The 16,288-nt window shown below is 37.6% G+C and overlaps 2 protein-coding genes across 2 annotated transcripts; both read right to left on the bottom strand.

Moving 5' to 3' along the window:
* fbxl14a (F-box and leucine-rich repeat protein 14a) lies at nucleotides 1-2,162 on the bottom strand. Its single transcript, XM_067435919.1, has one exon. The coding sequence runs from the start codon at nucleotides 1,778-1,780 to the stop codon at nucleotides 545-547; it is 1,236 nt and encodes a 411-aa protein (XP_067292020.1). The 5' UTR covers nucleotides 1,781-2,162; the 3' UTR covers nucleotides 1-544.
* Nucleotides 2,163-2,266: 104 nt separating this feature from the next.
* prr5a (proline rich 5a (renal)) lies at nucleotides 2,267-14,293 on the bottom strand. The gene is made up of 10 exons (XM_067435918.1): nucleotides 13,754-14,293; nucleotides 11,046-11,226; nucleotides 8,525-8,635; nucleotides 8,361-8,441; nucleotides 7,218-7,266; nucleotides 7,059-7,116; nucleotides 6,850-6,941; nucleotides 6,626-6,766; nucleotides 6,232-6,370; nucleotides 2,267-4,999 (listed from the first exon to the last, which is right to left on the bottom strand). The coding sequence occupies exons 2-10, from the start codon at nucleotides 11,204-11,206 to the stop codon at nucleotides 4,461-4,463; spliced, it is 1,371 nt and encodes a 456-aa protein (XP_067292019.1). The 5' UTR covers nucleotides 11,207-11,226; nucleotides 13,754-14,293; the 3' UTR covers nucleotides 2,267-4,460.
* Between the last annotated feature and the right edge of the window lie 1,995 nt (nucleotides 14,294-16,288).

Below are 16,288 nucleotides of genomic sequence, written 5' to 3'. Positions count from 1 at the left end.
AAAAACTATTTTAGCTTTAATCATTCATCATAGGAAAATAAACAGACATCTTGTAGGTCTTTTACAAGCAAACTGGCCTTTTTCTTTTTTAAACAAAGTTTAAATTGCATATGTTCCATTTTACCAGGGAGGGATCACATAAAACGAACAAGCAAGATTTCCGTCATTGTCCAAACACGGTAAACGTTTTTTCTCTCTCCAATTTACAGTATAATGCTGGTATTTCAGGATAAATACTTAAAGGCAGTGACAAAATGCGTTTGTCAGTGGAAATGAGAATAAAAGACATGTTACCTCAATATGAAGCTCTAAAACAAAGTACAGAAAAACAAAGGCATTCAAGGGAACCATCATAATTCAGACTATACCAATAGGAAGGCTGTTCAGTGTTTTATTGCTGATTCAATTTGAACTACATCAAGCCCCTTTTCCAAACAGGCTAAGTAACAAAGTACATGATGGTGCGACTGTGCGTCTCTTAATAATATAATACACGTCTCTAGAAAAACAAGACATCACTGGCGACACTGAGGTAGCGTAAACGTTACGAGGCGTAGCAGGGCAGGATCTCGGAGGCGTCTCCCAAACCCTTGACCTCGGTCATTTGCCAAAGTCCCAAGTTCAGCACCTTAAGGCAGGGCAGCTGCGTGATTCTCTCGAGTCCCCTTTTGGTGATTTTGGTGCAGCCGTACAGGTCGATCCCGGTCAGCTGCGTCAGATGATCCGCGATGAGCTCGAGGCCCTTGTCCGTGATCCGGACGCACTGGCCGATGTTCAGCGTCTTCAGCTCGTGCATCTGCCGGACCATCCTGTTGATCCCGTCGTCGCTGATGTGGCACGAGCAGAGCGACAGAGATTTGAGCTGGTACAGGCCCTGGGCGATGTAAGCCAGGCTCTGGTCGCCCACTTTGTCGCAAAACGACACGTCCAGCCCGTACAGCCTCAAAGCGCCCATGGAAAGATGCATGATCCCCGTGTCGCTGATGTTATCGCACGAGCGCAGGTTAAGCGTCCAGAGTTGGGTCATGTGTGAGAGGTGGATCATGCCGGCGTCGGAAATCCCGCCGCAGAAGCTCAAGTTCAGGACTTTCAGTTTGTTAAGGCCCTTGGAGATGTGCTTGAGCGACAGATCGGTGAGTTTCTGACAGTCCTGCAAGGTGAGGTGCTCCAAACTCAGGCAGCCCTCCGCGGCGCTGCGCGTCATGCCGGCCAGGTGCCCGATGCCCACGTCCGAGACGTGCCGGCAGCTTCTCAAGTTCAGGCTTTTTAGGTTATGAAGCCCCCATGCGATGAGCAACAACCCAGTGTTGGTGATATTACTACACCCACCGAGATCCAGCAGTTCTAGGTTCTTCAGATACTGCGCAATCCTGCCCAAACTGGAATCGGTGATCTGTTTGCAAAGGCTGAGGTTGAGGATCCTCAGTGAGGGGATGTCCTGCACGAACGCATGACCGAGGCCGTTATCCGTAAGGTTGTAGCATCCACTCAAGTTAAGGCTCTCGATGTTGGGCATGCCCTGAATAACATAGCTAAGACTGCGCCTCAGGCTGAGGATCTGGACTTTCTTGATCCCTCTGGTTTGGAGGCTGGGGAAGAGCGATGGGTTTGCTCTTCTCAGATGGAGTTTGGCTTCCACTCCCCTCCAGACGGATTTGTGGTACGAGGCGTCTCTCCACGCCGTGCACACTTGCGCGACTCTGCCTTTGCCTTTAACGTCCAGGTAGTTGAAAATCATCGCTAGGATCTCCGGAAAAAGGCTCGAGACGTGGATCTCCATTTCTAAGAGCAGCTCGTTAGCTTAGCGAAGTTAGTAGTCTTAGATTCTGCCGGAGAGGACCGCATGTAAAGAAACAAACGCCGGGAGAAATGTCCGAACGAAGTAAACGTACAACAAAAATAAAACACGAACGCGCTTTGTTGCATTTAAAACTTGGAGTGAGATTCATTCGCTTGGAATAACCAGCTTACGTCGGAGTAGACGCTGTATTTGCACCGCCAGGTCTTTGTAACGGCTGTTTTCAGGTCGCGACGCATGTTTAGTAAACATAAATGTGAATCCATGAAAAAGCTCGCCGAGAAGACTTTGGAAAACGAAACGTTAATGGTTGGAGAAAACAAACGATTTCGCGTGAATACAAATCAGCCATTTGACGAAAACTATGGAGTCCGGTTTCCGGTAGCCTTTGTCTTCATCCTTTCAAAACGGGGAGGGCAACTTTTCACCGGGCTGTTTTTATTGTATGAGAAACGCCATATGTTTATGTTCAAAATGTCTGAAATTTATATCACACATAGTTATTTTTCTTTAAAACCATATGAAGCACTGCATTTGCTCAAATAAATTCAAATTGCGTTTATTCAAAACATCAACAACCCCATAATCGTGATGGTATGTCCGACTCATTACCGGGAATCGGTTCTTTTGATCAGATTCCAAGAGTCGGTTCGCAAATATGATAGAAGCTTTACGTCAAGCCGCAAGTACCAAAATGCACACATTTTTGTCGACATTGTACATTCATTAAACATAATAAATACATTTAACCCCCCCCCACCCCACATAAAAGCAGACATTCAGCTAATAAAAACAATACAAAAATAATTTACGTCTGATAAAATAAAAGGTTGTGGCAGCTATATGCTTAAATCATTAAAATGCACAGACCAAATCTGTTTTGTGTTGATAGAACTCAAAATTAGGTCCTCATATATCTGATATTATAGGTTACTAAAGTAACTAAAGTAAATGCTTATAGCTCACTTACTGGTTTTCTGCTTATTGTGATTTTAACGCGTCTCGGTTCAGTGAATTGTCGAGTTGTTGGTTCAAGAACCAGATCGAATTCGTGATCTTAATCGTCCAGATCGGTTTTATTAAGATTGAAAAGATTCGGTTCAAACGAATGATTCACTCGTGAATCAAAACGTGCTTCCGGCTCAACGTCAGCGGATGTAAACAAATATAAGCTCCAGTTATCTAGTTTTCATGCTTATTTCCAAATGCAAACCTGCATCAACATGAGCCTGACCAGTTTAAAACCCAGCTATAGTACTTTGAAACAAGTCATAATAAACATGAAGCATAAAAGTATTTTATTACAAATTCAGTCATGTTGAGGTGGTACACAGCAGCACACATGAAAGCTGGTAACAAATTCAGTATGAAACAAAGCACAGACTTCAGAAATGACAGTGCAAGGTATTAAAGTACCACTGTAAACCTTTTAAATTTCTAAAAACGTTCCTTGTGTAAAAATCTATGCAAGATATGCTCAATTTCCTTCTATAAAACTACAGAGAAATTGATCAATTTACAACAGAGGTCAAAAAGCTCCCATACATAAAAATAAGAGAAACAAAAATCACAACAAAAAACTCTTTACCTTATCATCACACCATGTGTGTTATGCATCATTTCTGTTTTATATTCTGGAATATACATTTATCCAATTATGCTTATTTAACCCATTCAATTAGCCTAACTTTTAAATTCTAAAGAAATCAGACAATAGTCTTTTTAAATTAAGAAAATGCTTAATAAAATTACCTAATAAAATAGCATATTGTAGCCAATAGAAATGTTCTATTTTAGTTTAATCTAACATTTTATCAACTAGGTAAAAGGGAGTTTTTGTTAACACATTCAAATAGCAAACACTGCTTGCTCTCTGGCAGCTCATTATCATCACATAAAAAAGCAACAAGCTTGAAAACGTACAATGTTCTGCACTGTATTGTCTTTAGCAACAGTTATTCTCACAAATTAAGAGACAAATTTAATGTTATACCATTAGGAGTGCAGGTTAGATTGGCAATGATGTATAAGCACTAAATGTAGTTTTTTAAAGCCCTATGACAATAAATAGTGCATGAGATCAAGTGACAATAATGGAAGAGATTTCTACATTTAGTGATACTGTTGCCTCATTAACACAATACGTTAAGCTCACTTAAGGTGCAGTCACATTTCGCAAGCTAAAAAGGTGAATTGTCTATTGTATGACGCACAGCTCAATCAAAAGTCACTTTCAAACCAAGCAGCTTTCTGTTGGTCAATGCAGCAAATAGGTGAAATTCCCTTGAAATTCATGTGGATTCCTATTGAAACGGCTGGATTTCTCTCGCGAAAACTCGTCGAACAATAGAAAATGGGACTGCACCTTTAAACATAAAATGCGTATTAATTAAAATAGACACATTCCACGTCTATTGTCAATGAAAAACTATGTAGAAAAAATTCAAAAAATCATCCACAGGTTTAGAACATTATGAAAACAATTGCTTTAAATTGAGTCCTCTCCCATTTTTCCACAAAGCAGCCTTGGCTTTTGCACAAAGCTGGAATGAAATTCCAGTTTTAAAAATACATAACATGTAGCGACTTCACAAGTTCACAGAAAATAGTAATAGTTTATAATCGATCATTTGAAATGGATTCTTCACAGAAATTCATTCCATCAGCTAGTTTTTCTGCTTGTTCCAAAAGAATCGGAGCGGCAGTGGGAAAAGTCAATGAAGATTCCGTCTGGATCCGATTCCAGTGAGTCCAGCCCCTGCATTACAATCGTCTCCGGACTGGAGGAGCAGCTCGGGGGTGACGAAAGGCCTTTGTCCACCTCGGATGAAGCCACCTGGGCTTCCGGTGCGTGCAGACACCCCGCGGAGGTGTGGATGAACACAGGTGGTGAAATTAGAGCGGGCTGTCCCGTGGCCCCTCGCACCACACCGGGCAGGGTGAGGTCGTGATCCAGTGAGAGCCTGGGGGTCGAGCTCGTCTCTATTCCCACAGACAGGGCCGAATAGCCCTGGGGCTCTATGCAGGTAGTGACATCGCATGCGGAGTGTCGCCGGATGCCCACGCTGCCCACAGAGCTCACTTCGGAGTCGTACTCAGCCACGGGGGTCAGCATGGGGATGTTGTAACTCTTGGAGCGCACTACCGGGTTACTGGAGGGCAGGTCTGCAGACTTGGACCAGCAATACTGCAAACGCCTCTCTGGAAAGATTTTTTAAGGAATTAGTATTGATAGTCAGCTTTTTTACTGGAGTAGTAGGCTACAGTTCTGGGATACTTAAAATGTATCAGTGGCTGAATCACATATGATCATGGGTGGAGAACATAATTGCGAGATCTTTAAAGGGACAGTTCATCTATTTATTTAAATCCATGTGTAAAGTTTTTTTTATTACATTTATCAAATTTGATATTACTGTTTTATTTTGCTTTTGCTGAGAAAAATCCCAATCATTTTACTGACAGCCCTAATTTTTAATACTAATAAATATAGAAAACTAAATTGAATACAATTTTGTGTTTATCTCTCCTTTATAACATACGTTATTTATTGAGACATCTTTTATATAGTTTCTCCTCGCCACTGTTACCCATATTTATTGTGAAAAGCTTTTTATAAATAATTGAATTAAAATTATTCCTCTTAGGTTTATACAACAAGCATTATTCTACCAGTGTGTAGAAAGAAGATACAAATACAGTAAATATTTTCCAGATATTATATTTTAAATTTAGCAAATTATCTCTTTATGATATCAAGCTTAATATTTCATAGTCGTAATAAATGTACTTTTTTTTTAACCTAACTTATTTTTTATCTTTAAATATAAAGCTTTATCATAATTTTCTGTATTTATGGTGAAATACAAAAAAAATATTGCTTTTTAACATTGATAATAATGATAAATGTTTTTTGAGCAGCAAATCATTATATTAAAATAATTTCTGAATCATTTATGTGACTGAAAAATGGAGTAATGAAGCTGAAAATTTAGCATTTCATCACAGGAATAAATCACATTTGAAAATATATTCAAATAAAAAAAGTTAATTCAATTAATGCAGTAACTATTTATTTAAATATTGTGACACATGAGTCACACAATATCTTGAAGATTTTCTTTTAAATTACTGTATTTCTATTTCTCTCAGAACGAAACATTGTACACGGATCATGTTAACTGAATAAACATGTTAAAAAATTGCAATAACATTTCACAATATTACTGTAAATGCAGACTTGGTGAACATTTGATACTTTCAAAAACAAAAAATTCTTCCTAAACCCAAACTTTTGAACAGTGTTGTATTTTTTCTTCTGTTCTTAAAACAATAAAAGCAAAGGTCCTTTTTATATTGTATGAACTATCCTATTAAGTACTTTACAGACTAAATGTTGTGTCTGAAATGCTGTTTTCTGTCCTCTCTCTCACCAATCACACAGGAGCAGTGAGAGGCGCCACACTCGTGTGAACACAGTCCCTGCGTGCCCAGGTACGGCGACACCACCTTCTGAATGAGCGACTCCAGCTTCAGGTATTCTTCACTCACACCTTTGGATTCATGAACCCCCTGTAAGATGTGAAGATGACATATTAACGAGTTTCAACTCTTTCCCTATCGAAATATCAATTAGTCTTTCTAGTTGAGACGCACAAGACTTAAGATTAATGTCTCACTCTGTATGACACAATCGCTTACGCCATTGTAAATGACCTGTCCTGAAGTCAACATGTTATCATTTCTGGGTGCAGCTCATGACGGTATGGCTGGTTTCACATTATCTAAGAGGATTTTAAAAAGGGAATGCTTGCAGTCCATGCATACCTGCAACACCAAAAGCATCTGGACGATGGAGGGAGGGACACGGGCTCGTGGTCTGGACAGAGCCTCCTCCAGCTTCACGTTAAGGGTGATGGTGTTTCGAAAGTGCAGCAGGGCCAGCTGACGCACCGATGGCTCCTTCCCCTAAACATTAACATGCATACAGATTCACACACCACCACTGTATCTGATTTCTTGAAGTTATTTTGAGTGTGACTGGACTGTACCTGGACGGGGTGGAAGATGGCTTGAAGCATAGTGAGGACATCACAAAAGAAAAAGTCCCATGTCTCAGCCAAAGAGTCCAATAACTTCTGACCTATTTTCAGCCAGACGAGAAATAGTTTGTATTGTTTGTGTACCAAGTGAAAAGCCGTGTAATGTGGCAATTCTGTAAATGAAATGTTTTTTTTTTTGTTTAAATGGGATGGTATACCTTCATAAAATCGTATTTTGTCCCGTAAAATGACCATGCCTTTAGTTAAAAGTTGATTCTGATAATGAGGAAAAAAGGAATAAATTAGTATTTTTTTTAATTTTTATGTATATATGGAACACATCTTTGGTAAAACAGAATTTTTTAAGACTTTCTCACCTGGAGGTATTCAGTAAAGAATGAGCCCAGCTCAGTTTTCAATAGCTGCCTGATTAAAAAAAAAACAAAAAAGATATATGCATCTTGTCAGGAATATGTTCAAATATTTCACCCCAAAATGTAATGAAAAAGCAATTATATGTATTTATAATATACAAATTTTAGCAGCAAATTTGAAATACAGTACATACTACTGTTCAAAAGACTAGGGGATTTTGTATAGCTTTTAATAAAGAAGCCTTTTCTGCTCACCAAGGCTGCTTTTATTTGATATAGTAATATTGTGAACTATTATTAAAATTTAAAATTAGATTTAAAAATATATTAAAATATTCAAAATATTTCTTTATTCTTGTGATGGTAAAGCAGAATTTTCAGCATTGCTACTCCAGTTAGTGTCACATGATCCTTCAGAAATCATTCTAATATGATGATTTTATGCTCATAATTATGTGGAAAACAAAAGCTTATTTTTTTAAGGATTCTTTGATGAATATAAAGAGAACATCATTTATTTGATATAGAAATCTTTTGTAACATTATAAATGTCTTTACTCTCACTTTTGATCAGTAATGTTTTCTTGCTGAATAAAAGTAATAATTTATTTATTTAAAAATCTGACTGACCCCAAACGTTTTAATTATACTGTAAATGTATAATATATTTAGCATGAAAGTGCCTGGTTTTGTACATTTTTGCATTGTTATAGGCATTAGTTTAATGACAATTAAGCACAATTCCCCCAAATACGTATTAAATAAATGCAAAAATTCCACTTATTTATACAATTATTTATACATAAAGGTAGTATTGTAAGTATTGTAGTGTTTGTAAAATCTAATTTCTTATTTTTTACTTTTTTGGGATTTTGGGATATTAAAATATGACATGGGTATGGTTTCCTTAGTTAGGATTTTATTGCTTCACAGTTTTTCTTGTAATAGTTACATAATAGCGGACTGAGGCCTCTTACAACTGTTCTGTGCTGATAATGTGAAGCCTCAGATCCCAGCTGCCAAGTGTACAATTTACACCCTACTAACAGTTACCATTGTAACGAAATAAATAATTCACAAAAATGTTAAAAATGAACAAAAGATTGGCCTGCTGTTACAAAAACACACTTTGTTGTTTTGCCTTACCTCACGCCTTCATTGAGTGTATAGAGTTCATTGTCTGCCAGTCCTTTCTTTTGGAATACAGCAATAACTGCGTTGTGAATGCTGCAATAAATCGCACAGATGTGAAATTACATCTCAGTTCAAGACACTTATGGACATACACTGGGCACAAAATACGTACTAACCTGTTCCATGTGGCATTAGGGCCCGATCCTCTCTCCTCCAATGAAGCCTTTTCATTTTTTCCTAGCTGACTTAGATTTGGAGAACTCACCAACTTCAACCGGTACAGAGTCCTCATGGTTCAAACGGAGGAATAAAAACAGTACAGTTAGTCCAGAACAACAACAACAAGTGAGAGAGGGGGAGGAGCTAGAAAGATGCAGCATGAGAAATGGGAGGGGAGAAACTACTGTTTTACTGTTGAGAAATCAATTTCCTTCCTTCTTACATTATATTCCTATCCTTTCCTTATTCTCTCTCTCTCTCTCTCTCTCTCTCTCTCTCTCTCTCTCTCTCTCTCTCTCTCTCTCTCTCTCTCTCTAACGCACACGCAGACAAAAAAGGATAAACCGATCTTGTTTAATAGTTATGCAACACAAAAACTCCCAGTACAAGGGAGTGACAGCCTGCTCCTGTGCAGCGTGAGGTTTTAAAATACCTCAAATCATGAGGTTTGCGGAACAGAGGTGCCTAAAATTACTTTTCTAAATACTGAAACTTTTTGTGCCAAGAGGATAATCAAAAATAGACTATATTTTGTAAATAATATATCTTATAGATAATATTTTTTATTAGTACTTGATTTTAATATTTTCATATTATTCCTATCTAAGAATAAATAGTATAAGAATAAATAAAAAATATAGCTGCAAGAAGCAATTATGGGCCTAAGCACAAAAAGTAATGGCAACTTGGCTGGGAGCATCAGACTAACTGCAACAATGAGCAATTCAAGACATATTTTAGGCAAAATGACTGAAAAATCATAAATACAATCACTAGTAAAATGATTTAATGGTATAAGCTGGTGGTGCTGTTACGAAATTGATGTGCTGTGGTCAGAGTAAGGTCATAATGACATACTGTCCAAATACACACACTTGCGGTCTTTGAACTTTGCGGTCATGTATTTCCTGTATTTGCCCCAAGTGTTCTGAAGACTGCAAGCGTGTATTGAACTTAAATAGTGTTTACAGAGCTTTTTTATTTTCAATACTTTGCATTTTAAAATAAAGTTGTTCAGTAGATGCTATGTAACTAACAGAAGACTTATAATTAAGTGATAAAAAACAGTTGCAAATGTACAAAATACATATTGCCTACTTATCTTTGCACCAATAAAATGTGCAACACTCCAAAGCAGTATTCGAGATAGTGTGGGTTTAGTGTGCATTAAACTGCACTTTGGAATTTTTAAGACATGGGACAGTCTTGTGCACTTACTTCCTGCCGAGTGCACACGCCCTCAAGTGGCCCAGACAGCAAGTGTGGGTATTTGGACAGGGCACATGTTGTGTGTCATTATGCCAAAGCACTACAGAGATTCGTTTTGGTATCATGCCATCGACTTTGTTGATGAGGTACACGTAAATTGTTTAGTCTACTGACACTAAATCCTTAATTATTTTTCTACATGCTCTGAAGATGATCCAATTAAATTTTCATGTAAATCGGTGTGAACGGTCTAGTAAACTTTTTTAAGATAGTCAAAATGGTGGACAGGAATTACAGCTGACTATGGCAAAATTGGTCTCGGTATGACCAGTTTCAAAAAAATAAGCAAACCTAATTAAAAGCTCTTTGTTGTTTTTTTGTTGTTGTTTTTTTAATAATAATTGACCTCAAGGTTGCTGCCACAAAACTTTTTTGTACCCTAAGGGCATTGTGCCAAAGACAGATACCAAGTTTTGTAACGGTTTTCAAAATTCAAAATGGCTTACGCCCAAAAATGGCCAACCTGGGGAAATTGGATATCGTCCAACTCGAAATGACGCCCCCAAATTGAAAGAGACCATTTTATTTTTGTTTAAACTGGTTAGATGTTACAAGCAAAAATATAAATTTTTCATATCTCCAGACCAATAGGTGGCACAGTGGCGAAACACTGCATGCACACTCAAGTCTTGCTTGTGATTACAGACATCAAGCTTGGTATTAATAAGCTAAAGCGTCACAGAGATACAGCCTTCAGTTTGGTGTACTCTATGTCAGAATAATCTGCATGTTATTCGAGAACTCTTTGTTCTTCAACTTCTGAAGATCATCAGGTTACATTTTTGTAAAAAACGATTAAGATACATATATTTAAAATAAAAACAACTATTACTTTTCATAGCATCTCTATGCTGTGGTGGTGACTGTACTCTGTTGAATTTAGCCTGGACAAATTGGATCCATTTTCCACTGGTCCTGACTGCACTCATTGAATTTACATTAATATCGGTCTGATTCCTGGAACTGAGAAATCTATGTTGTCATGTCTCCTGAGGCATCATAATGATGCTAAATAAATGTACACAATATGGGTCCCTCAGCTGGTAGTAAATTGAGGAATGTCACACATTGTGAGAATTTTTTTGAATATGGCTCATTTTCAGTATAAGTTACAAGGGAAAACAGGACATCATAAACAAATAACAGGATATGAGTATGTATAGCAGGATGTGAGTGAGTTAAAAGTTCCGTTCACAACATCAGTTGTACCTCCTGAAAGGATGACTGCTCCCATCCATGTGAAGATGGTGTGGCAGAGCAAACAGGGCAGAGAAGCTGAACGTGGATGATCTAGGGGCGGGTCGATCAATGTGGGCTCTGTTCAAGTTCTCCAGCATTGTTATCGAAAGGCTGCCAGATCCTCCTTTCATTCAGAACATCTCTGGTCCTTCTGATAGCACAATAGGATGGAAAAAAGATGAGCGTTTGGCGTTTGCTACTACTTAGATTTTTAAAGGATTAATTCACCCAAATGCTTAATACTTTTATCATTTACTCTACCTCATGTTGTTCCATCCAAACCTGTATGATTTTCTTCTGCAGAACACCAAATAATTTGAATTATAATAATAATCATTTCTATTTTGCACTCATCGTCCTTTTCCAAGAACTTTCAAAAGAATGCAAAAAAATTATGAATTGTAAATGTGAGCTATATTCTTAATTACAATAGCTTTGTGTAAACCGACATTCTTTCCATTCAGTGAGCTGCTAACAACTGACAACTTGAGTCAAACTAGAGAATCGGATCATTCTGATTCATAAAAAAATCAAATAAAAATTGTTAGTTCAATAGAGGGCATCACTATTTAATGTTTATGAGAACTAGCCATGCCTGATTCATTAAAGCTATTTCAACCAAAAATTATAATTACCCCATGACTCACCCTCAAGCCATCCTAGGTATATATGACTTTCTTCTTTTAGACGACTAAATTTAAAGTTATAATAAATGCCCTGTCTTTTCCAAGCTTTATAATGGCAGTAAATGGGGGACAAGATTTTGAAGCCAAAAAAAGTACATCCATCCATCCATCCATCCATCATAAAAGTACTCCAATCCACATGGCTCTGGGGGGATAGTAAAGGCCTTCTGTAGGCGTGAAGCGATAAGTTTGTGCAAGGAAAATATCCATAATTAAACATTTTTAAACTAAAATAACTAGCTTCCAACAGACTGCCGTATGCATCGATTTACAGAGAAACCCATGACCTGACATATTGACGAACAGAGAAGAACAGAAGGATAGAGCCGAACAAAACACCGGTCACAAATTATAAGTCTAAAACACAAATTTTTAAAGAGAAATGTCAGAGGATTTCGATATATAAGAGAAGAGGAGCTTGAGTTTGTTGCCCAGATATGTTTGTTGGCCAGAAAAATAAGTCAAATTATTTTTTTTAATTGCGAAAGGCGTCAAAGCTTACGCTACTCCTACATTCTACATCATGTCAAGGGTTACTCTTGAGGAGTAAGTCGACTTGCGTAGGCCTTCTGCTGCAGTTATTTTAGTTTTAAATATGGGTATTTTTCTTACAAAAACCAATAATTTATTAACCACCTAGAGTAGGCTAGTATGGGTTACATTTATGATGGATGGATGCACTTTTTTCGACTTCAAAATCAGGACCCCAATACACTGCCATTATAAAGCTTGGAAGAGCAATAATATTTTTTAATATAACTCCAATTGTACTCGTCAGAAAGAAGAATGTCATACACCTAGGATGGCTTGAGGGTGAGTTAATCATGGGATCATTTTCATTTTTGGGTCAACTATCTCTTTAACTTATCTTTATTTTGAATCGAATAGTTTTAATGAATCGTGATACATCTGAACTTGTTCTAGAATCAGACTGATCCGGTTCTCAAATTTTGAACCGCCGTTCTCCGTTCATTGTGATTGCAAAGAAAACAGCAACCAACAGTCTTCAAAACGTTTAATTTTTTTGTTTGTTTTACAAAAGAAATAAAGTAATAAAGATTGAAACGAGATGAGGGTAAGTAAATAATTAAATAATGTTACATTTTCGGTGAACTGGCCCTTTAAATTTCACAACTCCATGATGCAAGCATTTGGTAAACAGTGATTATAAGGTCGTTAATAAAAGACAGAAACAGTAAAAACATCCTCTTTTAACTATAATTTTACCGATGATTCTCAAATGTCAATTCGGCTTTTGTAAAAGTAAGGATCGTTGTTTACGTTATTCTTTCTCCATGTGTTCCTCAGCAACAGAATCCAGCCCTCGCCCCCTACTGGAACATTTGGGAAGCTTCGCAAAATTGAAAGAAAATAGGCTACTACAACAAAAGACTTGTCTTGCATCAGGCTGTCATCATTTGTTCACGCGGCCCTAAGAGCTTTTTTTATGAGCTCTTAAAAAATACACACGCATCTCAACAGCCTCGACCTAAATATGTGACTTTGCTTTATGTTCCACTTTCCCTGAAGCATCATGTCAGTTTCCCTTTGTTCACTGAACGTGCCAGGACACGAGCCACGATGTATAACAGGAGCGGGAGGAGTCCATTTCCCTTTCTAAAGTGCAGACAGGTAAAAGGGATGGTAAAACGACGACGTCTGGGTAAACCCGAGAAGGCTATTTGAGAGGAAGGGCATCACTTCCCATCATGGGCTAACAAAAATATCACTGTTAAAACTCGAAACGAATCAAACAACTCAACTGACCGTGTTTCAGCGCATCAATTTCTATTGGTTATATATTCCATCCATTGCTATAAGTTATTCATGGCGGGATTGACGCACTGGGTACTCAATGTACCTTATGGTGATCATGGCACTTTTGTTATTTACAAACAGCGCAACAATGCACCATTCATCCAGGAGAAAACGCAGTATAACATAAAACACTCCACGCAAACAGTAGTGCATTGTAACAATGTTTCAACTCACCGTCATGTGCTCCGCGTGCAAAGTGAATAGAGAAGAGCAGTCAGGGATATTTAAGTAACTTCAATGAGGACAGAAGCAATAAATATGACGGTCTACACTTCAAGAGAAACTAATCCATAAATGCGGATGTGGGCTTATGCGGGGTTAATGGATCATTCCTGTGGCATCCCCAATACTCGCCCCTCCTTTTCGCTTCCCGAGTTGCAGACTGTCTGACCAGACGGCAGTCCAGACTGTGGGCGCGTTCACGCCCGAGCTCGTGCGTGCGCGCCATTGTGCGAAGGGTCAAGAAACGAAACAAAACGGAGATGTTAGAATGTAAGGTATCTATATTAGAGTTGCTGTGCTAACATTTAATAAACATTAATAAAAGGAAATGATATTCCCGTTTCGCTTTACGAGCTCAATTTAAGAGCTCAGCAGGAAGCCAGGCTAGGCTATATAATAAAATCCATATTCAATCCCATCAGTGAGTGATACTAACCGGCCCAGACTGCAATCTTTATTCGGATCCCTAATTTAGATTTAGATAATCCCTGCTGAGTTGACGCCAGGGAGACATGGATATAATTTAGCACATCAGCAGTGCATTTTAAAGAGGCGGAGCAGAATTTAAATAAATTGAATTTAAATTAAATGTTGATTGTTATTCTGCTATTGATACATAGATTGCCTCTGTTTTTGTTGTTCTTTTTCTTTTAGAAACAATAAAACTTGTTTTATTAACTTATTATTACATTGTTTTAAATAAATAGGTTGAGTGAATGATTCAGTGCATTGTTCATTCATAACACAAAAAATAAATGTATTTGCCCATTTATTCTGGCAGAAAGGGGCGCTGAACAGTGAGCAATCTTTTTGATGAATTTAAAGACGTGATGAAACAAGTATAGCGACAGATCTTCCGTATTGTGATAGGGATGCACAACCTAACGCGGGGTTAGTTGTAACACACATGGTTTAACACTTTCCACACATGCCAGGATGATGAAACTTTGTGTATTTATAGTTGCCACATCAACACCATATAGAGAAAAAAGAGCATCACAATTAAAAATCTTTGGAAGATATCACTGAACATTTTTTTACCATAGCAAAAGTAAATTTCTTAAGTTTATTTTTCATCTCTGTTTTTTATGTTTATTTAAAATAGCGTTACAATGAGCCCCTATTAGAACTATGATATTATATTCTATACTTTTATTAATTCTTTTCAGAAACCATGAGAAAAGGGTAAATAAGGACTGAGAGTCAATGTTCAGAAATGATTCATTATTATTCTGTTTTTAACTATGCTGTATAGCTGTATTAGTGATGTGTTTGTTGTCAAAATCAAAAATGTGTGCATTTTTTATGATAAAAAAATGCCATTATTTTATTTCAAATAATTTTATTTCAGTTAATAATTGTATTTAATTGACCAACTATTTTAGTTTGTTTTGGATATTTTTTTGTGATTTTATCAGATAACATTTTAGGCTGTCATTTGCTCATGTTACATTGTAGCCCACCTCTGGGGCATGTTGTCACATTTCACTTTCATTCTTTCGGGGTAAATCAAGAAAGAAGTATACACTGTATTAATGAAACAAAACCACATAATTGTACTAGACGTGTGCAATTAATGTGGGGAAAAATAAATACTCTAAACCCCAAGTGGATTTACACAAACTGAGACAGTCAAAAAGCGTTAGGTTGTGCCCAGCTCTCCTCTACATCTGAGTGTAACAGATTATTTTAACAAAAGACAGTTATTGATTGGATTTTGAGAAGTAGGCGTTATGTTGCATTCACACCATGCGGTAATTACTGTAAATAAAGCTCTGTATGCTTTCTAAACGCTCTCATGGTACTTTGATGTTATACACTAATTAGTCTGCACAGTGCCGCTTTATGTCGAAGAAATCAAATCGAACACATCAGTTCTAAGAAAATGACGAGTTTACACTGAAATGACAAGGTTGGCAAACACGTGAAGGCTTTTTACATTTCAGAATCATTATGCTAATTATGACGTCACGTCTATATAAAGGAGTTCCGGCTAGACTATATCAGATGTGAGGATGCTGCAGATGGTGGATCATTCATAGCCTTTTCTCACAGCCGCTGCGGCTGGAATAATTAAACGTATCATTTTGATGGTGCATTATAATTCAGAAAGGTCCAAATGTCAATCATCAGTGACAACTGGAGATTCACCCAGAGTCAAAAGCAAAAGATTAGACTGTACAGGCAACGCTAATACACACTAAACACACAGTCACGCAGTGCTGATGTTGTTAACATTAACCATTTGACAGTTCAAATAGGTGGTGTCCAGGTGAGTGGAGTCTGTGATGATTTTACCTTTCCTTTTCCTCACTGGACTGGAGGAGATACAGGTCCGGCAGGGTGGGCAGGGGAACGCCAATGATCCTTTCAGCAACCCGGACTGTGCTTTATAGTCTACTTATTTCTGATTTGGTGGCTGTAGAAACCAGGCAGTTATACAAGTGCATAGAACAGACTCATTGATGGCTGAGTAGAACTGTGTCA

This window comes from Pseudorasbora parva, chromosome 25 (assembly GCF_024679245.1).
Source record: "Pseudorasbora parva isolate DD20220531a chromosome 25, ASM2467924v1, whole genome shotgun sequence".
NCBI lineage: Eukaryota > Metazoa > Chordata > Actinopteri > Cypriniformes > Gobionidae > Pseudorasbora > Pseudorasbora parva.
Note: the sequence above shows the minus strand (reverse complement) of the source record. Positions and strands in the feature narration are given on the sequence as shown.